The 23,575-nt window shown below is 31.8% G+C and overlaps 14 protein-coding genes across 14 annotated transcripts; 8 read left to right on the top strand and 6 right to left on the bottom strand.

Annotated features, from left to right (window-relative positions):
• Positions 1-209: 209 nt before the first annotated feature.
• Positions 210-602, bottom strand: TVAGG3_1047700 (DNA binding; the record flags this gene model as incomplete). The annotated part of the gene is made up of 1 exon (XM_001307315.1): positions 210-602. The coding sequence occupies one exon, from the start codon at positions 600-602 to the stop codon at positions 210-212; it is 393 nt and encodes a 130-aa protein (XP_001307316.1).
• Positions 603-1,893: 1,291 nt separating this feature from the next.
• On the top strand, positions 1,894-2,336 carry TVAGG3_1047690 (uncharacterized protein; the record flags this gene model as incomplete). The annotated part of the gene is made up of 1 exon (XM_001307316.1): positions 1,911-2,273. One exon carries the CDS (start codon positions 1,911-1,913, stop codon positions 2,271-2,273), a length of 363 nt encoding a protein of 120 aa, XP_001307317.1.
• A 121-nt stretch (positions 2,337-2,457) lies between these two features.
• TVAGG3_1047680 (galactose-binding domain-like family) lies at positions 2,458-4,221 on the bottom strand (the record flags this gene model as incomplete). Its single annotated transcript, XM_001307317.1, has 1 exon — positions 2,494-4,200. The coding sequence occupies one exon, from the start codon at positions 4,198-4,200 to the stop codon at positions 2,494-2,496; it is 1,707 nt and encodes a 568-aa protein (XP_001307318.1).
• A 1,384-nt stretch (positions 4,222-5,605) lies between these two features.
• On the top strand, positions 5,606-7,003 carry TVAGG3_1047670 (armadillo (ARM) repeat-containing protein family; the record flags this gene model as incomplete). The annotated part of the gene is made up of 1 exon (XM_001307318.1): positions 5,606-7,003. The coding sequence occupies one exon, from the start codon at positions 5,606-5,608 to the stop codon at positions 7,001-7,003; it is 1,398 nt and encodes a 465-aa protein (XP_001307319.1).
• Positions 7,004-7,494: 491 nt separating this feature from the next.
• On the top strand, positions 7,495-10,533 carry TVAGG3_1047660 (faciogenital dysplasia protein family; the record flags this gene model as incomplete). Its single annotated transcript, XM_001307319.1, has 1 exon — positions 7,500-10,487. One exon carries the CDS (start codon positions 7,500-7,502, stop codon positions 10,485-10,487), a length of 2,988 nt encoding a protein of 995 aa, XP_001307320.1.
• A 947-nt stretch (positions 10,534-11,480) lies between these two features.
• Positions 11,481-12,772, top strand: TVAGG3_1047650 (uncharacterized protein; the record flags this gene model as incomplete). Its single annotated transcript, XM_001307320.2, has 1 exon — positions 11,499-12,659. The coding sequence occupies one exon, from the start codon at positions 11,499-11,501 to the stop codon at positions 12,657-12,659; it is 1,161 nt and encodes a 386-aa protein (XP_001307321.1).
• A 398-nt stretch (positions 12,773-13,170) lies between these two features.
• On the top strand, positions 13,171-14,427 carry TVAGG3_1047640 (uncharacterized protein; the record flags this gene model as incomplete). The annotated part of the gene is made up of 1 exon (XM_001307321.2): positions 13,191-14,402. One exon carries the CDS (start codon positions 13,191-13,193, stop codon positions 14,400-14,402), a length of 1,212 nt encoding a protein of 403 aa, XP_001307322.1.
• A 202-nt stretch (positions 14,428-14,629) lies between these two features.
• TVAGG3_1047630 (uncharacterized protein) lies at positions 14,630-15,386 on the bottom strand (the record flags this gene model as incomplete). The annotated part of the gene is made up of 1 exon (XM_001307322.1): positions 14,729-15,358. The coding sequence occupies one exon, from the start codon at positions 15,356-15,358 to the stop codon at positions 14,729-14,731; it is 630 nt and encodes a 209-aa protein (XP_001307323.1).
• A 777-nt stretch (positions 15,387-16,163) lies between these two features.
• TVAGG3_1047620 (ubiquitin-like family) lies at positions 16,164-17,756 on the bottom strand (the record flags this gene model as incomplete). Its single annotated transcript, XM_001307323.1, has 1 exon — positions 17,203-17,745. The coding sequence occupies one exon, from the start codon at positions 17,743-17,745 to the stop codon at positions 17,203-17,205; it is 543 nt and encodes a 180-aa protein (XP_001307324.1).
• Positions 17,757-18,763: 1,007 nt separating this feature from the next.
• TVAGG3_1047610 (WD40 repeat-like family) lies at positions 18,764-19,939 on the bottom strand (the record flags this gene model as incomplete). The annotated part of the gene is made up of 1 exon (XM_001307324.1): positions 18,764-19,939. One exon carries the CDS (start codon positions 19,937-19,939, stop codon positions 18,764-18,766), a length of 1,176 nt encoding a protein of 391 aa, XP_001307325.1.
• A 61-nt stretch (positions 19,940-20,000) lies between these two features.
• TVAGG3_1047600 (cilia- and flagella-associated protein 161 family) lies at positions 20,001-20,815 on the top strand (the record flags this gene model as incomplete). Its single annotated transcript, XM_001307325.2, has 1 exon — positions 20,011-20,760. The coding sequence occupies one exon, from the start codon at positions 20,011-20,013 to the stop codon at positions 20,758-20,760; it is 750 nt and encodes a 249-aa protein (XP_001307326.1).
• A 462-nt stretch (positions 20,816-21,277) lies between these two features.
• Positions 21,278-21,951, bottom strand: TVAGG3_1047590 (uncharacterized protein; the record flags this gene model as incomplete). Its single annotated transcript, XM_001307326.1, has 1 exon — positions 21,290-21,853. The coding sequence occupies one exon, from the start codon at positions 21,851-21,853 to the stop codon at positions 21,290-21,292; it is 564 nt and encodes a 187-aa protein (XP_001307327.1).
• Positions 21,952-22,016: 65 nt separating this feature from the next.
• Positions 22,017-22,623, top strand: TVAGG3_1047580 (uncharacterized protein; the record flags this gene model as incomplete). Its single annotated transcript, XM_001307327.1, has 1 exon — positions 22,028-22,561. One exon carries the CDS (start codon positions 22,028-22,030, stop codon positions 22,559-22,561), a length of 534 nt encoding a protein of 177 aa, XP_001307328.1.
• Positions 22,624-22,942: 319 nt separating this feature from the next.
• Positions 22,943-23,512, top strand: TVAGG3_1047570 (rRNA binding; the record flags this gene model as incomplete). Its single annotated transcript, XM_001307328.2, has 1 exon — positions 22,952-23,461. One exon carries the CDS (start codon positions 22,952-22,954, stop codon positions 23,459-23,461), a length of 510 nt encoding a protein of 169 aa, XP_001307329.1.
• Positions 23,513-23,575: the final 63 nt, after the last annotated feature.

Genomic DNA, 23,575 nt, shown 5'->3' with positions numbered 1-23,575 from the left:
ACTGATTTGGTCATTTATTTAGAACTATTTTAATTCTGAAGATTTTTTTTCGTTTCGATGATTAGTGGATATTTCCACCAAAGAATTGAACAATTCCCTCGGTATAAAATTTATTCGTGAAGTGAATAGATTGCTAAATGTCAAGAGAGGATAGAAAAAAAATGCTTTTTGCAAAAAATTGATATGAAATTGAGGAAAAATGATATTAATTATTCTCTATCGACAAGCTTATCAGCAATATTGCTTAGAGTAGAATCTAGTTCTGTTGATAGTTTGGAAAAGTGTTTTGAGAGTTCATTTGCCATATTTCGGAGTTTAACGAGATGGATTACACTTTCTGTAGAAACTTTTAAATCTTTGATATTCTTTTTTGGAATGGATTCAAAATATTGATACAAATCTTCGATATTATTGATTCTATTTTTATCTTCCTCGTTCTCCTGTTCTGCCATCTTAATATATTTTTCTTTTTCTTCAGCAGATAAATTCTTCCATTTTTCGATTAATTTTTTTGAAATATCACCAAATGCTAATCCTGGATTTTCTGCTGTAACTCCTGGACGTCTTTCTTCGCAGAAGCATATAAGAGGCGACTTGGGCATTTGAAAAATGAAAATATTTTTTGGTAGAAATTTTTCGGAAGTCAACAATCGCTTTCAATATTGTTTGTTGTGCTTTTCAAATTTTGTTGGTATCTTTCTTTATGAACATTCCATAGCATGCATATTTAAAGCAAATTTGTGATTTGTTGGCAAATTTATAAAAGTGACGAATATTTATTATTAAATCTCAATATTGTAAAAACTCTTCTTTATTGAAATATAGAACAGATTTTGTCTTCATAATAAACAATCAGCGATTTGTCACAACACAATCACACGCAGCTGTAATTAGCGAATCAGTAAGAGACTTATTGATTACAGACGAATGTTCTAGTGAAATTAGTGTTAATATACATCTAAACAATTCTAATGTTGAATCAGTGAATAAAGCATTTAACATCTTTTCAAAGTTTCTCAAAGAAGGTTTTTGTCGAAGAAAAAATTGACTTTTCCACAAGTGAAATTCTTTTGAGATGAATAAAGTTTGATGATCTCTAGTGTGAAGACATAAACTTATAACATTCCTTTATGCCAAAATATCAAATTTGATATAATATAATTTCGGGCCTCAGGTGGTTACGCTTGCCCTTCGGGCAAGCATAGCCACCTTCGGCAAAATGTGTATATTGATTATTGGAGTTCGTCCAAACTCTCTGAAGTTTTTGGATAATTTTATCGTCATTTGTTCGGAAAAGCAAATATAATGAATTCCGATTCTTAATGTATTATAATAACCAAATAACTGGCTTTTTTGAGTTTGGATGAAAATTAAATAATAATTCTGATGCAAATTTTAATCGAAAATTTTGGAGCATACGATTATTTTTTCGAGAGTTAAAAATTAAAAAATTAGATTATATTTCATGTGTATAGATTTTTATTTTTGACGATAAATTTATCGTACGCCCCAAAATTTTTGCGATTCACCTTTGAAATCAGAATTGTGAATTTATGGGCATTTTTCTGAAAACGCCCATAAATTGCTAAATTTTTTGTAAAATTCGATTCCAATAATTTTGAAGATCAAAAGAATCAAATTTTTCGCGCTGACTTTTTCAAAAATTGAGGAAAAAAGTCACGCGAAAAATTGTAATTTTTTGCTATTTGGTTGGCGAAAAAAAATGAAAATCAAAAATAAATTGAAAGATGAAATACCCAATTGATATCTGCTTTTATGCATACAATCATTCAGCTTTATGTAATGTTATCTCAAATTAACCAGCGGATTGGTGGAAATTTAATGAAGTCATTCTAATTAACATTCCATATTATGTTATATTTTTTGATTTTTCTTTAGTTAATTTTTATATGGATGAAGATTTACTTGATTCACCGATTCCTTTAATTCTTGCTATAGGATTTTTGATCGCCGGTGTGTTTTTAATAGTTTACGGAATTATTATGGGCAATGATTCTTCAATGAAAACTCCAATGGAATATTTACCGAATCAAATTTCATTCTTTGCAATACCTCAAGATATTACAAAAGATAGCAATAGTAAATCTAGTGATAATAAAACCGAAAATTCTGTTGAAACTAAGGAAATAATTTCAAATCAAGAAAAAGTTTCGAAACAACGATTTATTCCAAGCTGTTTGCCAGACTCCATGCTTCCTATAGCATACCGAACTAGAAATGTTACTGATTCTTCAACAGTTGTCCCAATTTAAATTTTCATTTTCAATATTCAACTTGACATTTGATTACTTTATTGTATCCCATTATACCCATCGAAATGAAATTGTTTTCATAATATACAATTATATGTTTTGTAAATATTATTGTTTGTAATTATATTTTCTTTTTTCTTTTAAAATAGAGCTGATAAAATGATCATAATTGAAGGAATAATAACAATGATACATTTTTACTTAACAAAAAAAATAATATTTAATATTTGATGTCAGGAATAAGCAAACCAAAGATTTCAAATGATGAAATAGTTAGAATATAGTTCTGATTGTGATTCTCTCCTTCAGAAACTATCTTAATGTATCTACAAGGTCTAATAACTTGGCATTGGTAATATTTATAGAGCAAAGGACCATTTAAGTCATTACATGGTTCTCTTCGATCTATTTCTACCCATTTCTCTCCATCAAGAGATCCTTGGATTGACCACTCTCTCAAATGATTCAAATCTTTGTCTAAATCGTAAGTTTGAAGAGAATAGCCTGTAATTGCAACGGCAAAATCATTCAATCTGAGTTGTATATAACTATTTTGGATATTTAATGATGCCCAGAAGTCTGTTTTCAAATGATTCAAAATTGAAGCGAAACAATACGAAGAAGAAAGGACACTGATGCTTTCTGGATTATTCTCAATAAGTTTACTAAGTATTGGCTCACTATCTTCGAATAATTCGAAAGATGTCAATGAAATTTTGCTGGATCCGGAATCATTCTTTCCGTAGTTGATTAATCTGATATGTTTTGATGAAAATTTTTGTCCTATGTTCTTAATCAGCTTCTCTTTCGTTGGTTTAACGTTTTCTGCCATTTCTCCCATTGCATTTGCCAATTGAACGATGGAACTCTCCTTTCTGACATTGAAAATGTCCTTCCAGTTATGTCCATCATCTGATATTTGTATGGCGTACGTATTTGGCATGTATCCGTCAACTCCTGTAATTTTATACTTATTAAATGTAATTTTGTGGTCCAAACTGATTCCGTAGAAAGGATTTGACTCGTTTCCTGACATCCAGATGTATTTCTTTGTTGGATTTCCAAGAATTTTCCTTGGATCATTGGAACTTGCTGAAATTGTGATTAAACCGTTTTCTACGATATTGCTTTTGAAGCTTTTAGTGAGCATATTGAATATTCCATTGAATTCTTGGCCTTTTTTGTATCTAACGTTAAATGTCAAAGAATTTTGGAATAAAGAGTCAAATCTACTTGTAAAAGTGATTTGATTGCGCTGGGAGTTTCTTATTTTAGACATTTGTATGACTAAATATGCGCAAGAGTCCATTTCTGCATCAAGTAATTGTTCTTTCAAGTCCAAAAGCTGTGGGAATGTAAGTTTATCGTAGCTTAAGAAGCGTAGTAATGGTTCTGACTCTTGTTTCTTAAGATGTATTTGGAAAAGAATAAAAGCAAATAATAAAGAATGAGAGACTGCATTTTCGCTTTGAATTGAAAACAAATCTTCTATGTATCTGGTTGGAAGGTTCAAAAATGAGTCTTCAAATAAGATTGTCTGAGGAGTTAAAATAAGTTCGAGAATAATTTGTTCGTAAAGCTGTCTAGGCTGGTTAGAATTAGTTAGTGCAACGTATTGATTTAAAATCTTATCAATTGAAACGTTGTCTCTTATGAATTCAATCGCACTTTGTAACAATTTTTCACAATTGTACTTTAAAAACAAGGAAACAACATCAAGAACTGTCTTCTCTTGGAATGCTGGCATCGATCCTGAAAGATATCCAAGAAATTGTGAATTAATTTCATCATTTAAATTTGATTCAAGAGAAATAGATTTAGATCTTTTAGAGTATTTTTCTGCAATTGTTTTGGAAACACTTGCCACTTGTTCTAGTGTTGTTGTAACCTTCTGTTCGTTGATACAAACATCTACAATTGTTGACATAATTTTTTTGAGGAAAAATCGGAATTCGTTTATCATCCAAATTGTTCTGAAAGGATTAGAGCGCCTAATTCACAACGATATTATAAAGAGTTTGTAGATATGTTTAAGCATAGTTTAATGAATTATTCTGCTAAAATCAGATTCATTTTTGTTAATATTTTAGAATAAAACCTGAAAAATTGTCACATCATTTTGTTTTCGCTTTTGATATTCCAATTTAGTGTATTTTATGTATAGAACGAAAAAATATAAAAACAATTGTAAATTAAGTAAGCATCTGTAATATTGGGCAATAACGATAGTTAGATTATCTTCAAACTAAATAATATAATATCTGTCCACGCGTGTAGTACTCAAAAGCATTCTTCTTTTGTTCAAATCCAGAATGATTATTAATTTTTGTAGCATCTACTAAATGAATGAAGAAAATTCTGGAATCAAATTAGTGATGAAAAATTAAGCATATTAAAGGACTTTAACAAAGGCGAGAACATAATGGAAAGGCATTACTTTATCAAGCATTTATTAATGAAGATCCATAAGCTGAGTGATAATATAAGTGATTTTGATTCAAAGAATAATATTTGATATATCCTGCACCTTTTGAAGTATAGCATTGATGATCTCCATTGAAGTAAGTTAAGCATTATTTGATAATAAATGAAATACTCTAGTCACATATTTATCTGGTGTAATCATCATGTAAGAGCAGATATTCTTATAAGAGTGAAATTCAAAATGTTTAGCAGTTCATTTATCCATCTTCTGAAGGCCATTTTGACATAGTGGTGCTTGTCTTCAATAACTTCTATTATATTAATCAAGACTTTCTTGATCTTTATTTCTTCAAAAAAGCTCTTATTGATTTCATTGATTTGAACTTGTCTTTAAGTCATGAAGGAAGCTGTAAAAACATTTGTCATTATTTTTAGGACTAATAACAATGTTTTTGGAGCTTTGATTCCTTTTTACGCAGGATTAATTAATATGATAATGATGATTTTGTTGTTCAAAATATATGAATAGCTGAAAAATTAAAATCAAAATACGATAGAGTTGTTTCATATGTAGATTTCTTTTCCAAAAAAAGTTTTGTGCTAATAAATAATATTAATATGATATAAAAATACGTTTTAAAATTGAATGAATTACATTTTAAATTCTGGCAGAAATATGGAAGACTGTTTATTTTAGTTTGATTCTATATTATAGAACATATTATCACGATAATAAGAAATTCTATTGTTTTATCTTTCTCTCAAAATTTCAGAATTTTGACGTTATTTCAATTTGATAACCGATAGGTCACTAAGGTTTTTCTCGATTTGTCAATAAACAAGAAGAAATACGCTAATTTAATTTTGCAAATTATAGAAGTTTACATTTTATATATATTTTTTTTTGCATGACTTTCGACTACAAATTTGATATTTACAGCCAAAATCTAAGAGATTTCAGCTACATTCTGGATCCATACATTGCAAGTGGTATCACTAGAAGAAATAATCCACAAATTATTGAAAATGAAGATCTTCAAACTCAAATAAATACGATTGATGATAATTACGTTCATGACCAGATTTGCTCCTTCCAAAACTTAAGTTATGTCATATCAGTTATTCAACAATTCCATATTGATTCACCAGAATATCAAAATCTTGTACTAAATTCGAACTTTTTGGAAACAATATTAAAAATTTTAGACAACAATTTCAATAGAAATGAATACGATTCTTCACCAACTATTAGCGATCAAATATTTGAAAAAATTATATTGTTTCTCTACAAAATCTCAAATTCAGAAGAATATATTCCAAAATTATTAGAACTTGGCGTAATAGATGTATTTAACAGCACAATTCTGAATGTTCCAGAACAATTCAGATCTCCTTACATGAATATCGTTCTTATCCTGTTAAAATCAGAAGAAAATATACAAAAATTTGATCTTTCTTCAATTGAACTCCTTTTTGATCGCATTGATTCATTACTTTTTGCAAAAGATGGAATGATAAGAAAAAATTCATGTCAATTTTTATGTCACTTTTCAAAATATTATTCAATTCTTCCTAGCAATTTACAGGCTTCCCTGATCAATATCATTAAAGAACTTGACGAAAGTAGAGTGTATGAACTTGATTCTCTTCTTAGTCTTGCTTGTTTCAATATAATTGAATCAATTGAGTCAAATCAATTAATTGATATCGATTTCTTTGTTGTATTCATTAAGCATAAGATTCACAGCAAAGATAATGAAGCTGTTCTATATACTCTTAATATTTTAACCACATTAATTTTCAAATTTAATTTATTTTCTTTATTTATTGATTCATTCAGAGTAGAATCATTTGTCAAGCATCTTTACATGGGATCGGTATCTACTAAGATCGCTATTATTAGGTTTTTCACCGAATTTATTAAAAAAGAAAGCTCAATCATTCATGATCTCATTGCATCTAATGTAATTGAAGGCATTATTTCTATAATGATCAATGAATCCATGTCTCTAAAAGTCACTGCTTTCAAATTCGTTTGTGAACTTTTAAAGATAAGGAGTGTTGAAACTGAGGAATACATTAATGAAGAAGTCTTAGAATGTATGGTGAGTATTATTGAATCATCTGAAAAGTATATGAGTCTAGGATTAGAAACATTTTATATTTTATCAAAAAATGAACGATTCCAGCAGGCAATGATTAATTGCGAAGGTTACTATGCACTAAATGAGCTTGAACCAGAAAATGATCGGTTATTTGAAACAATTAAATTCATATTGGGTGAATCAAATTTATTTAACGATTGATGGCATATCTATAATAGAGAATCTTTCTTGCTATTTGTTTAGGTAGATATTAAATAGTTAATCTCAAAATTGTTGTCGTATTTATTAAAAAAATAATGACAACTCAAAAATGAAGCGTTTCGAGTCGTCATCAAATGGATATGCTGTATCAAAGGAACACTGCGATTTTGTTCATAACAGATGATCAGAGAAGACACATTTAAAAATAATATCAGAGAATCAGTCAGTATTCAGAGATTTTCTAATTGATTTCATATTTAAACTGCTACTTGGATTCAATTCTATTTTTAGTTGCCAATACGATGGATAATTAGATTTCGCATTTTTTGAGTAAAAATTGATGAAGATTTAATTATCATTATTAGTTCACTTTTTATTGGGAGAATGAAAAAAAAAGCAATAAAAATATTTGAAAAGTGACATAATTAATTGAAAATTTTGTTTGCTTTACAAAGTTTGAAAATTTATAGGCGGTTTTCTTTGAAAATATTAAAAAATGTCGAAGTTTGTTTGTTTCCGTACCCCTGGCCTTCCAAATAATGTGTACGATGCGGATATTATTAAAGAAAAAACCATTCAGCAGCTTTCTGTCATTAATAATGCTGAAGGAAAGGTTCTTTTTGTCAAGACACCACGATTTATCAAAAGAATACCCGATGACTGCAATATTTTGGACGAATATCCAGATATTGTACTTGATAAGCGACCTGATATTTATAATGATGTCCCCAACATGCTTACATTTCTCGATAAATCTGAGTCTGATTTCCTTAGTATCAAAATCACTCCAATTATAGAAAATCCTCATATTCCACCTTATTATGCTAAAATCAATATAGCCACAATTGAACAAATGAATACTGCAGAATTAATGGAAACTATTACAAATCAGCTTGGACTTCCAATACAAAACCCATCACTTATGTTTGGAGAAGAAGAAGTAGATGAGAATGAAAGCGCATCCAGAGTGGTCGGAAAAGCGCAAGTCGAAGATTTACTCCTTAAATTCGATATTACTGAAGAACTCACTAATAAGACTAAGAAAAGAGTGAACATCGAAAAGGAAATTATATATACAGAAGAAACTTATATCAAAGATTTGACAACAATTGTCGAATTTTGGCAGCCAAACTGTGCAAACGTAATCAAAATGGATCCCCTTGATATGGACCAGATATTCAAGAATATCGGGCCAATATTAAATTGCCATAAGTTATTTTTAGAAGAACTCAAAGCGAATGGATCGAATTACGAAGCTTGTTTTGCAGGAACATTCCTTAAATTTTCTCAGATATTCAAATTCAGCCAAATGTACATCTCAAATTACCAAACAATTCAACAAATTGTAAGTGGATATGAATCCAAGGCAAAATTTGCAAAATTATTCAAGAAACTTCAATCGGAATGCAATGAAAAGAATTTCCAATCATACCTTATTACTCCTGTTCAAAGAATGCCTCGTTATACCTTGTTTATGAAAGAATTAGTTAAAAACACTCCACCATCTCATCCAGATTCGAATCTAATCAAGTACGCAGCCGAACAAATCGATATTGTTACAAAGCAGATTGATCAAGTCTCTACTTCCGCTAAATTACAGAAAAAGTTATTTGATTTACAGCAAAAGATCTCAGATCAGTTTACTTTCCTCGACAAACAACGCCAATTACTTAGTGAATACACAGTACAGGTTATTGAGCGTTCAAATGTCACAGGAACAATATTTTTCTTCGATGATATCTTGATGTTCATCAAAGACGGCAGCAAAGGCCAGAAAATTATATTTGATGCGCCTATAACTGCATTTCCGTTCATCCCTGGCAAGCCAAACGCTACTTCTATCACTGTTGACGCATCCGGAAAAGAATACGCGAAAAGAATGCTCAGAGACCATCACGAATACCAGGTTGACTTCCAATCAGTTGAGAACTACGAGAAATTCTTCGGAGAATACGAAAAACAACTAACAATGTTGATGTTAAAATCAAATTGCAAGTTTGGATTCAAATGGACGGCCAACAAGGCTCAGGAGAGCTACCCAATAGTTGGAAAACACCTTGCGATCAGAATTTCCGGAAGAATTTACATTTTTAGCGGTAAAGATTATAATAATATTCATTACCTCAGTATCAGCTCTGATTTCAAGTCCAGAGCTGTTACAAATGAAGAATGTCCACTTCCTGCCCTCAAAAGTCCTAAAATTGTCTCAATTGGCCACACAATTTGCATAATTTCCACTGGATTCCTTTATGTCATCGATCCGCATACACATTCCGTCGAAGCAAAGAAGATAACTGGATTCTACACCCCAAGAACCGGCGAATCCCTCATTTCTTACGATAATTATCTCTATGTTTTCGGAGGACAAACGTCGACAACCAAGTTTGTCAATGATTTGGTCATGATTGATCCAAACTCCGGAGCTTCCGAGCAGATCAATGCACAAAATGCTCCTCCAGCTCGATCAAACCACAATGCAGTGGTTTTAGGCGATAAAATGTTCATTATCGGCGGTACAAACGAGAAAACAACATTTACTGATGTGTATTTCTTCGATTTGAAGGATAGAATTTGGACAAAATTGGATATCAATCTTCATCATTCGAGTATTGATTCGATTTTTGCGATCAACAACCACATTGTCATTCTTTCTGCTAAAGGAGAGATCCAAATGTACAATATCCGGTCAAATGAAACACTTGCCGTTGAAAATTTCGGAAATATCGCTAACAACTTACAAGGATTCGGATCCGTAATGGCCAAGAGCAATGATGTTGTCCTGTTGACATCTCCTAAGGACAAAATTGTTTATTCAGTTGATTTCCCAGATATCCTCAAAGTCCAAAGCGGAACAAGGCATTTAAAGGACTCCCAGGAGATCAGCAAGGTCGCCAAACAGCGCGGAAAGCATTTCAAGGATGGTTCGTCCTCTTCAAGTTCAGGATCTCGACCAAAACATTTTGGTCAGACCGATATCGATCTTTCCGAGGCCGCTGATCACTTCGTTAAGGTCCAGAGTCCACTTAGATCCCCATCTTCCTCCATTTTCGACATCAATCCTAACCCAGACAGACAAATTGACATGGATGTTCCTTCCCAAGCTCCAGAACGCAAGATTGACTTCAAGGAAGAAGAAGAGAAGCACGAAGAGCCACCAAAACAAGAGGAAACTCCTGCTCCGGTAGAAACTCCGAAATCCGAAGAAATTCCTGCAACAAGAACAGAAGAAAAACCGGAATTATTCCCTCCATCGATGATAGAAACAAAGAACTCGTCATCAGGAACTCTCGAAGAAGAACATAAATCCGATATAAATCTTGATGAAAACAAAGTTCAGAATATCGAGGTTCCTTCTGTTAAAAACGATGATGAAGAGCCAAAGAAGACTTCTATCGTTACAACAGTCGTAATTGGAGTTGCTGCTGCAGCTGCTGTTGGAGCTGCTTTGTACTTCACTTTCAGAAAGTTCAGCTATCGTAACTAATCATGATTTTTACTATATTTTTAAATTGTTCAATAAAGAGTAAAACAAAATTTGAAAATGTTTTATAAAACTTGTAAATTCTTTAACAACAACATAAATATGAGAATATCGGTAACCTTGTAATTGGTTATTCTCATGGAAAATACTGAATTTAATCTTAGATATTTTGATATATTCCAATGAAATGCATATATAGAGCAGAATGGATTTGTTTTAGCTATTTTCATCCAAAGGTTTATTAGAATATCATAATGAAGGTTTTTTTTTGAAATTCAGGATTTCAAAATTCGATTTATTAATAGGGTAAACTTTGAATAATAATTACTTATAAAATAAAAGCATATCCAACCTTCGAATGCTTCATTTGCGATCAAATTTATAATCAATTTTTTCAAAAGGTGAAATAGAAATAAACTAATGAAAACCTGTCTAATCAAGAATGTGTGTAATAGTTTCCGTTAAACCATTTTACTCAATAATGAATAATAGTGTCACTTCACTTTATAAATTATATATAAGAAAGCTAATAACTCGATATTAGGATTGTGTATCAACTTAGGGGTTAAAATATATGTACTTATCAAGAATTATTAAATTAATTTGACATATCAAATAAATACTGCAATGCAACCTATTTATATTATATTTCCTCATTTATTATAAGATTATTTTTATGTGCGATTCAATTTTTCAATTGGAAGAGATTATTTCGCTGCCAAAAAATTAAGAACAAATGATCTTATTTAATTTAACCCTACCCCATATGATGTGATTATAGGAGATAACTAAAAATTTATCGGATTTGATTTTAAATTCAATAAGCAAATTTGGCAATATCGTCGTCAAAATGGTCACTTTTACAAATATGACGCAATTGAAATGGTCAATGTTAATTTTATTTAATTCGTGAACCATTATGCTGTTGATTCAAATAGACTGTAGTAATCATCGTAAAGGTTTATTTAAAATTTGAATTAAAAAATCAATTGATGTCAAATTTATAAATTTATAATGTTATCTTTGATAGCATACCGTCTCTATGACGAGGCTAATCCCTGGGAGGTCTCTGGATCCTACCGTACAAAGGATGGCCGTGGCCAAATCTCTGGCAAGTGGTCTTCAAACTACTACTATGATGATGAAAATGGTTACGATATCGGCGTAGGCTATAAGTCACCAAGTGGTGATTGGTCCGTTAGTGGCCACTATGGCTCTGGTGGCTATGGTATCCAGGGTCAAATCCGTTTCGCTGATTATGAAGAAAACGATTATGAGTATGATGATGCTAACCCATGGGAAGTCTCTGGCTCATACACAACAAAGGATGGCCGTGGTCAGATCTCTGGCAAGTGGTCCTCAAATTACTACTATGATGATGAAAATGGTTACGATCTTGGTGTTGGTTACACATCTCCATCCGGTGATTGGTCCATCAGTGGTCACTACGGTTCTAGTGGCTATGGCATCCAGGGTCAAATCCGTTTCGCTGATTATGAAGAAAACGATTACGAATATGATGATGCTAACCCATGGGAAGTCTCTGGCTCATACACAACAAAGGATGGCCGTGGCCAAATCTCTGGCAGATGGTCCTCCAATGATTACGATTACGATAATGATTGGGAAATCTCCGGTTCATACACAACAAAGGATGGCCGCGGTCAGATCTCTGGCAGATGGTCCTCCAACGAGTACGAATATGATGATGCTAACCCATGGGAACTCTCTGGCTCATACACAACAGAAGATGGCAAGAAGTACGGAATTAAGCGATTCCTCGATGGCACATGGAAGTACACTTTACCAGATTCATCAGTAGAAGAAAGTAATGGACTCTTCCCTGCACACCAAATTGAACTCATCGAGGCCCTCCAACACATTGGTAAAAAATATCGTGATGCCAATCCATGGGAAGTCTCCGGATCCTACACAACAAAGGATGGCCGTGGTCAAATCTCTGGAAAGTGGTCTTCCAATGATTACGAGTATGATGATGCCAATCCATGGGAAGTCTCCGGTTCCTACACAACAAAGGATGGCCGTGGTCAAATCTCTGGAAAGTGGTCTTCCAATGATTACGAGTATGATGATGCCAATCCATGGGAAGTCTCCGGTTCCTATACAACAAAGGATGGCCGTGGAAAGATTTCTGGCAAGTACTCACACAAATGAACACCCTCTTTTTAATAAGGAATAACTAAAAAATTATTCTTTTAAATCGAATACCTTTTTAATCATGATCAGTTTAAAAGCTATCTGACAAATGAATTACCTAAATAACTCAGAACTCTAATGTGCTCTTTTATTTTTTGTCTTAATCTGATTCAGATATGTGGGATAATAAGATTATATATAATTCTGAATCACGTATTCTATGGTATGTAAATTTTTAATTCATTAGAGTCTATATGTATCTAGATTTATAGGGGAATGAAGAATTGAATTCAAAGATTTATCAGATTTTGCAACAGATCTAGTTGAATTACTTATTTTTATCACAGCTTTTCGATTTAAATCGAGTAATGCCATTGATTTTGAACAAAATTATTGATTTTAGATAAAATTAATTGTATTCATTTATTGAAAAGCAATTTTCAGAAACAGAAATGTCATTACTCTAGCCTGTGATCAATTTGGAACAAAAATTTTGATATGGTATAAAATTAGACGTTTAAATATTTTTTTGAGGAAAAATTGTATAAAATGACGGAAACTAATGATCATAACACAGAGATTGATAATTTACAGGAAGAACAAGAAGATGAATTAGGTCTTCCGAAAGCTGGTGATGACGATGATGATGAAGAATTGAATATTGATCAAATTTTAGCAGAGCATGGTATTAAAGATGAGGATGATCAAGATATAGCTGATACTGATCAAAAAACCGAAGAAAATACTGAAAATAAAGACGGAATTGATGTAGAAAAACTTTCGAAAAATTCAGAACTGGAAACAGACGAAAATTCTACCAATGCATTGAAAGGAGGAGATTCCCAAGAAATACTAGATGAAGTTAATAGGTTTTTGAACAACGAACTTGGACAATTTGGTGATTCAGGTTTAATTGATTCAGCAAATATCAATAATGCATCTGAATTTGTTGCAGAAATACATAACGATGAAAATACTGATGAAAATAAAGAAGATGTTGATGAAGGGAAGGAAAAAGTTGAAGATTCAATACCTGCAGAAGAGGATGAACTTGTGTTAGAAGTGTCCAAGCAAGAGGGAGAAGAAGAAACAAAAGAAGAAAATGAAGAAGCGAATAGTGAAGAAATACTGGTAAATTCTTCCCCTAAGCAAGCAAAATCTTCTGGAAATGAAGAAAACCAACAAATATCTGATAAGGACGAAGATATAATATTTGATCCTAAGAATGATCCTTATGTTCTCCTTATCTATCCACCTAATCGTAAGTCAAAACAAGCAATTTCAACAATTTCAGAAAAACCAACAGCAAAGAAGTCAAATATACCACGCTGTTTCTCAGTAACTCAAAAGAAGCGCGAACAGCAAGCAGAGGAACAACAGTTGCAAGATGAAGATGATTCATCGTTGAATCAAACGCAAACACTAGATAAAAAATCAGTTGGTCAAGCTCCTATCTCAGCTAAATCATCGAACCTCGCAAATGAGAGAAATGAAAGGCTCATTCGTGGAGCGGTTGGACCCCGTAAACTCCTTACAAAGATGCAAGCTGAGACTGCCTTATCTCTTTTCAATATTAGCGGATCTGCAGCTCTTAAGATTGTAAATCAATGTAGTGTTAGTGGTGGAAAGGTTTCTGCAGATAATATTATTCAATTCCTACTTTCAAACACTGATCCTAACATACATACCCCTGTATCAGTTCTTGTTAAGTCTGCTCTCACTAACATGAGAAATACTGTTTTGTCACCAAGAAAGAAATAAAATTTTCAATATTATTTGAAAGCAATTCCTCTTTTTTTTCCGAAATTTTGATTTCAAATCTTCTTATAAACTCACAGTGATAGGATAAATTCTTGAAAGTGTATGATTATGTTTTATTCATATTCCGTTATCAAAAAATAATTTTAGAAATCAGAGATCGCATAATACTCCGAAATCGATGATTCAAAAATGGTAATACCAGCGTATTATAAATGATGTATACTTAGGTTTAAATATTCATATTTTAAAAATACAAAACAAATACATGTATAAAATAAAATATATGCAAAACATTACATGGTAATATCGGATTGTTTGCGTTATTTTCATTTTCTTATCGGTTGAAAATATCTATCAGCTTCGTTGAGAGATTGGAAATGAGTTAATCCTCTAGAGTGTCCATTAGTATCATCTGACATAGTTTGGAAGTTAAAATACGGAGGAAGAACTTGTTGAGATTGTGTATGTACCAAAGCACGAGGTTCTATTGGTTTAGCATCTGGTTCTACATCTCCAGAAACTGCATCAAGATCAAGAGTGGATTCTGCCCATTGGATGCACTCATCAATTTTTCCATCTTTAATGAAGTTACCATATTTTTTAACCATTGCACCATTCCAATGATGATATAGTGATGAATCACTTCTTTGACTACCAGTATAACGTCGATATAATTGCCAGAATGACCAAGGAATTTTAAGAGATACGTTTTTTCCAATATATAAACGCATTGCCTTGAGGATTGAGATATCCTCAAGCACAGAAAATGTTGTTGGTTTTCCTTTTATAATCTTTGGAAAAAGTGGTATCGAATTTTGTTGTGAAATCACAGGAGGATACTGGTATTCTTCATATGATGGAGGTTGTTGAACTCCTAAATCAACATTTAACAATGGCATACCTGTTGCAAAAGAACTTATTGGGGGAAGGAGTGGTTTTTGTTGTTGGGTAGCCATAATTCTAAAAAAAAATTACGTATAAATTAATTTTATTTGTAAACAAAAGTTTACGAATATATTGAATTAATGTGCGGTTTTCTGTGTAAATTTGGGAACTTTATTAACTTATTATTCATCCTCCCACGTTATTAAATTATAATTGACCTAGAAAATTAGTATTCTTAATTATATAACCCAATTTTTGTATTGTGAAAACTTTTTCGGTTACGATTTATTTAAATTTTTTAATATTATTAGGAGAGTTTGGCAAATTAAAAATATCAAATAAATAAGAAATATAAAAAATTGTGGAAAGCTCAGAAAATTTAACAACAATTCCTATTGAAAGTGAATATCATGGATTGTGAGAATATATCATATGACTTATTCAAAGGATCAAATTTAAATTTGTGAAAAAATAATGAGATTGATTTTTGATTATTAATAAATTTAAAATGTGGAGATTTAACCCTATGCAACAAGTTTGCTAAATCGATGAACCAAGATATATGCCGCTAGCATATTAAAATTTTCGGAAGTTACTCACAAATTTGAAAAATATCCGAATAATAACGTATTTATCAAACTTGCAATACTTTAAATTATATATTAAATGATTTTTCGTGAATTTTGTTTCGTTGTCAAAACGGATAATGAAGTGTTTATCAAAATTAAATATAAAAGTGTCAAATGTATTGAAAAATTGACTATCGTTATTTTATATTTGTCAAATAAGGTTAAAACGAATAATGAAAAAGTTAATGAGTAATAACAATCATATATTTTTATCTAATGAATAAAAATTTATAGGAAAAATTGAGGTTGATTGCTTGAGGTATCAAGGAAAAAATCAGAATATATATTCACAATAAAATCTCGATATCTTTCAAAATAATCAAAAATCGTATAAAAAAAACTCAATAAATTTACAGATTGTGAATGAATTGATAATCGATCGATCATACTTGAATCTCTTAATTCATTTAATTAGTAGAATAGATTCTTCAAAAGAAATAATGATTATTTTCAGGTTTAGGGCATTTTACTCTAAATGGTTGAAAAAGAAAAACGATTTCATTTTTCCATTTGGAATCCAAGTCAATCTGTATGTTCTAAAAAATAGCCTAGGCTTGTTCCATCAACACGATCAAAATTTATATATTATCGTAATTTTAACTTTAAAGAGACCATAAAGCTTAACTCTCGAAATTGTTACATGTTTAGAACAAGTATCTAAATTGATGCAAGAGTATAAAGCACCTTATTGATGCAAGAGTATAAAGCAATATTGCATACTGGATTGTAACTATCAGAACATAAAATACCCTACATAATGAATTGTCTGTAATATAATCTTATATGGCTGTAATAAAGCAAGTTTTATCCATTTGGTTTCAATGAATCGAAGCAATATTTCATATTTTTTGATGAATCACATGAAAAATACGAAGGCAATGTAATTTGAATCAATAATTTCATCAATGTAAGTTGATGAAGAAAGCACATTTGAAATCATGACTCAAAGTGAAATAAAAATATGAATCGGTTAATACATACAATAAAAAGTTTACTAAACATAATTAATTTGTGGTTTGAATAAACGCAATCGGTTTTTGGGATGTGAAAATTTGTCACTTTTCGGGAGATTTTAACTCAGAAGCAACATTGCAGAAGAAGTAGGATTCTTCAAAATAAACTCGGAGATTAACTCTCGTTTTGACACTTAAAAAGTGTCAAAAAAATTCGTGACGATATATATCGTTGTACTTCGAACGAATAACCTCTACGTAATTTCAAGACCAAAGACACGGATTCGGACGTAGGAAATCGTATCAGTAGCATAAAATCATCGAATTCTTTCCTTATGAGAGCAATCTCTTATGGCCTGGGTTCCAAAAGATTGGCAATACTTCTGATGATGGCTCGTTAAGACGAACCGTAGGAATAATGCTCTTCGAAGAATTACTAGCTTGAGAGGCATCAGAAGCCATGATTTCTGGTCCGCGACGGCTAGCTGGTGACAAGTAATCATCACGTAGGTACATGAGGTCTAACAAGCGTGTGCATTCTAGTAAAGCTGACTTATCTATAACTTCTACATTGTTATTTGAAAGAATCATGCAACAGCGGCTGCTTCGTTGCATTTGTAATAAAGATTTTGATGTTTCGGCCATTTCTCTTTTCTTATTGCCATATTTTGTTCGCAGTACGTATAAATGATCACCATCTTTGATGCCAAAGAACTGAAAACTAAAAGAAGTCATTAGTAATGAGTTTTTGTACATTATGAATCTCTTGTCATTTCCTTTGATTTCATCTTGAAGAACTTGAACTGGATCGGTCTTGTGGACTGATATCTCTTTGATTTCGTTGTTTGAATCGTGTAAGAAGACACTTATTTGCATTGATATTTTGTTGAATGACTTCTTTCAATTTTTTGTGTTCGGGAGAACATTCAAAGCTCAAAAATGAAACTTCGGATATATACTCATATGATATCAGAACTCGATTGATTTAGGGAAAACGATTTATTCTCAATTTTCAGAAGAATTATCGTCCAGGATAGGTTTTTTACAAATTTATTTTATCAATTTTGTAAATTTACGTCAAAGATTTTACAACTAAACAAAAGATTAAACCCAGGATATACTAATTCCACTTGATTTTATGAGTCAAATTAAAACGAAGATGAAAGATATTATTATTTCGCATGTTTGGGTATTTATTCAACTTTTTTGCAAATTTTTGAAATTTTGAAAAATTAATCATCTTAAATTATTGGATGTTAAGTATTGGCTCTAATTAAGGATACAATGATGAAGAAAGTGGATAATTTATCAATTGACATCCGTAGAATTATCCACTTAAGTTTATTGAATGGAGTTCCGTCCAATATCAGAAAAAGTTTAATGGATATATGGTCTATTTAATGCAGAAAGTCAAAAATTAAAACGAAATTATTGAAATGCAAATTCTCGATTTCTATCATACAATAATCCTTCAACAAAATATACTTACTGAAAGTGTATGATATTGTGTCTTATTAAATATATAACGATATAATATTAAATATGAGAAAGGACAATATTCTTACTGACGTTTGTTTATATTTGCTCCTTACGAGAATTGCAAGCATGTGCGAAAATACCTTATACGTTATCAGAAATCCTCGTTAAAATCAATATTATGAGCTATGTATGAATTTACATCATTAACAACTTTATGGCAGATTAAAACCTTAAGTACTTATCTAGTTGTAATGTTTAATAGATTCAAATTAATGAACCATCGACGTTTCATTAGGTTTTGATATTAATTAGCAATCTAATGTTTCCGGGCTAATATCTATTCCTCCAGTACATTGCATGTTGGAATTCCTAAAAATATTCTGGATTTAATAATAAAGATATACAAACAAAAATTTTATTCAGACCAAATTACGCATTTGGTCGATTTTCCTGTCATAATTACAGAGTCGCATAAGCATGCTGCAGAAGGAGCATCATGGCCATCATGAGGTGACCAGTTATCGCTTCCGACATAAATTACTTTATTTTTACCAAAAGCATCGTAAACTTCAATCATCATCTTATTAGCTATTCTGAAAATATAGAATTCATTAGAAGTCAAAAACGAGGTAGGATTATTGAAATTAATTTGTCTTTTTTCTCCTTCATAATTGCAAATTACGATTTCTTCTTTTCCTGATACGCAGAAGAAAGATTTTGATGCGGTCAAGTGAGTAATTTCGAAGTTAAAATCAAACGTTCGTCTTGTCTCTTCTTCCTCTCCAAAATTGACAACAGTAACGGTTTTTTCGTAGGCTGTAACTAAGCTATCAACTCCTCCTGCGCCTAAAGTGGCTGTCAAAGTCAAGGTATCGTACTGTTCTAAACTGTTCGAGAAAAGACGGATTTCTTTCTGACGGAAAATAGCAAATTTGTATTTGCAGCTCAAAGAGCTTGGCCAGCAAATAAAGTTATGTCCATTATGTTTAACTTGAAAAGCTGGTTTATTAGGATCTGAAATGAAAACCGTTCTGGTATTCGTATATGATAATACATATGTTGTAGTATCTATTTTGAATGAACAAAGCTTAGTGATTGGATTGTTATCAAATGGACCTAAATCAACAAATTTCTGTAATGTATCAAAGCTAAAAACGAAAATCATGGAAATATCAGTGCCAATGAAGATGAAATCATCAGTGTTACTGATAGTAGTAATCTCGTTATTTGTAGGAATTGTAAATGACTTAGCTGGATGGAACATTGACGGTCTGAATGATAATATTTCCATATTATCTAAACGAGCACTGTAAGAATCGAAAGTTTCAAGTGTTTTATTTTCAAGATTTTCAATCAATTTATTAAATGAATCGAGTCTTGAATGAGCCTCTTGCTTGAACTCATCGCCATTCTTTTTCATAAGTGCAAATTTCTGTTTAATTGATAAAATTGAGAAAGTATTTTGTTCAATTTGAGTGACTAAGTTACTTAATTCTTCATCAATATCGATAGGCATATCGAGTATATGCATATCGAGATTTTTACGGCTGCGTAATATCATACTTTTCTTAGGACTATCAGTTGATTCCATTTTTTACCTTTCAATAGTTGTAATTTTATCGTTCAAACCGTATTAAAATCCGTTATTTTTTTTATTAAGATATGCAGAACCATTACCAACCGACAACTCGCATTGGCAACTGGTATGAAGAAATGGTATTAGAAGATGAGAAAATGCGTGAATTCCTTGAGAAAAAGGCCGCTGGAACTTTAACAATTCAGCGTATTCGCCAAAATCTCGTAATGGTTCAAATGCCACCTCCACAAGAGGACGGATTAGTTCACTACTCAACAATGATCCGTATCAAGAACGCTGGTTTAGAATGCTTCCTCGGATGCGATCCAGGAGATGCTGAACACGTCGAAGAAGGCATGTATTCTGCTACAGGTTGCCGCACAGACGATGTCACAGCTCGTAATGTTTGGGTACTTAAGCAATGCAATAACAACGGTGCTCCAAAGGAAACAAGAGAAGACGACGTTCTTTGCTTCGGCGATGAATTCTTAATTTCTTCATCAGATTCCCTTGGACCAAATCCATTCTACATCGCTTCACACCACCTTGACTGGTCTCACTTCTCTCGCGTTTCTCGCAAGCAACTTGTATATTCAACCGAAAAAGAAACACCACAAGCAATTTGGCGTGTTGAAAGTGTCGGCAGAGATACAATGATGGAGATGGAAGGCGAACCAGTTCATATTGGTGAGCCAGTTCTTCTCAAGAATGTTACAACAAACCTCCCACTTATTGTTCAGGATGCTACATTCTTAAATGACTACGGTAGCGAACATGAACTTATTTGCGGTAAGCTTGCAGACAAGAAGGGTGTCTGGACATTTACTGACCATTAAATTATTTTTTATTTTTTCTTTAATTCAGACTACAAATAAATATGTCTTAATCTAATTAACTTACTCGGTAATCATTTAAGCTTACTAACTGCAGAGATATATATATTCTGAATGTAAATATGTTGAAACAATATGGTACAATGGAAAAACTATGCATTACTGTTGAAATTAAACCTAAACAACATCTTTCCAAATTCCAAAATTTTTTTGATTTTTCTAAAATGAAATGAAAAATTGTTGAAATTCATTTTAAATTTTGATTTTTCTGATTTATTTGGAAAATTTATGAGAAAAGTATATCATCAATAATTCTTATTTATTGATATATTATATATTGCAAAGGAATTTTTTGTAAAATTCTCTAAATAAATCAAATTTAAAAATAAATTTCATGAAAAGAAACGAGTTGAATGATGATTATGACATTACATATAGAACTCAACAGAAACGAAACATTTTTATAGTAAATTTGATTGTATGAATGAAAAATAAGTTGTTTTGATAATAAACATATTTAGTCATGTTATATTTATCTGAGCTCATCAGGAATCTGGATTTCCGCCTTGACTTTGATTGCACCCTTGGTCATGAAGAATGAAATAAGTCCCTTAATGACTGGACCAAATAATGGTATCGATGATAATGGTAACCAAGTATTCTTGAAAAGAATGAGAGATACATCAAAATCGATCTTACAGTCATTGATGAATCTGATTTCGAGATCAATTTCTTGATTAGTTGGCCAGGAAACAAGCAAAGTTCCTTTGAATAACTTTAAGTCAACTTCTGCTGTAAGATTCTCATTCAGCATTGAAAAATTCAATGAAGGTCCTTCTTCCCATGTAAGTGGGATAAGAATCTTAATATCATCCTTATTATTAACATCTAAAGTAGCAACATAAGGAATAACTGGGGAGTTGCCAAGAGTTAATAATTCAAATTTTGCCGGTTTAACTTTGTCATTAACAAGAGCATTGATTTTAGCAATTGATTCAGGAGTTTGGAAGTGAGTCAATACTCTGTAAATTATAAAGTTGAGCCAATCAGTAGATTCTTTCGTCATTTTATATGGAATTGGGCGAGTTCCAAACATCTTTGAGGCATATGGAATTGTTATTCTAAGAACAATTAATGCTACCAATAGTAAGATAAAAGTAAAAAGAAAACCAACAACAAATGGATGCATTGATTTTTTTTATATTTTTTTATCAACTCCCCTTTATATTTTAGGAAAAATAACCCCTTTTAATTATAATTTTTTTTTGAAATGGATGAAGATTCTTATCAGTATCTTCATGATAAATTAATGAGTCAGTATAACAAAGCTTGTTCTAGTTATGATTCTCTTTCATCATCAAGTGACGCTGAAGGAGCAATCGCAAGCGATTTACTAAATCAAACTCATGAACAACTAGATGCTATGCATAACACGATTAATTTAATCGTAAATAAAACAGATGATTGGGACAATAAGACAAAAAGAAAAGCAAAGAAGTATTTGAAAGAAATGCATACAAATTATAAAACTCTTCTTCGAAACTTAGCAAAATATGATGAAGCTGATGATGTAGCTATCATTCTTGATGATAATCTTATGGATGTTGATGATGATCAAGATCCAGAAAAACCAAAAGAGCAAATCATTTCATCAGACCATGCGCCTAATCAAGGTTCGGATCAAAAAGATAAAAAACCTGAAGAGGATTTCAAATTATGCACTTTGATAGAGTTCATCCAATATCTATGCGAATTAATTGTATTTTTATCGGTTGTGTTCACTTTATATTCTCTGTGGTCTTAAGTACAATTCATATTCTTACGTATTGTTGATACTTATCTAACTTTTGTTATTTAATACTAAATCTATACTGTTTTAATTATCTAAATATTACCACTCTGACGAGTTTTAATTAATGCTTTAATAATTAGTCAAAAATAATAACTGATTTTATATCTTCATTTTTAAATATTCATTTCCATTTAAATTTGATACTCAAATCAACATACGTTTCTCAGCAGTGTGTTTCTATCAAAGTATCAGTGAAATTGACCTAGATCATAAAAAATTGATTCTTTCAAAATCCTGTCATTTTAGGTGCAAAATAATTTTTAATTGTTTGAGGTATTAATAATACTAAAATCAGAGGACCTAAAATTTTCGGTTTGAACGGTTTCTTTGGTCGGCCTTTCGATGTCTAACAAGCTCAACGAGATCCGTGTTGCAAAGCTTTGCATCAACATCAACCCAGGTGCTGTCGGTGATCAGGTTACACGTGCTTCCCGCGTTATTGAACAGCTTACAAAGCAGCAGGCTATGCTTGCCCGTTCCCACCGTACAATTCCAAAGTTCGGCATCCGTCGTAACGATAAGATCGCCGCCTACGCTACAATCCGTGGTCCAAAGGCCCTCGAAATCCTTAACCGCGCTCTCCAAGTCCACGATTATGAAATTTCCGGACGCTGCTTCTCAATTGAAGGCAACTTCGGCTTCGGCATCAAGGAGCACATCGATCTTGGTCTCAAGTACGATCGTGATATCGGTATCCACGGTATGGATCTCTATGTCGTTCTCGAGCGCCCAGGCAACCGTATCTCTCGCCGCAAGCACTGCCAGTCCCGCATTGGTCCAAACCAGCGCGTCAAGCGTGAGGAGGCTAAGGAATGGTTCGTTCAGAAGTTCAACGGCACTCTCCTTAAGTAAATTTGCTTACATATTTAGAAATATCCTTTTTATTTCTACAAATCTCGAAATTTCGCCTCTACAATATAAATATTTTTTTTTGATCAAAAAAATATTTCCAAAAAAAATTTACTT

Source organism: Trichomonas vaginalis, chromosome I (assembly GCF_026262505.1).
Source record: "Trichomonas vaginalis G3 chromosome I, whole genome shotgun sequence".
NCBI lineage: Eukaryota > Parabasalia > Trichomonadida > Trichomonadidae > Trichomonas > Trichomonas vaginalis.
The sequence above is the reverse complement of the archived record's forward strand: the minus strand, read 5'-3'. Positions and strand labels throughout refer to the sequence as shown.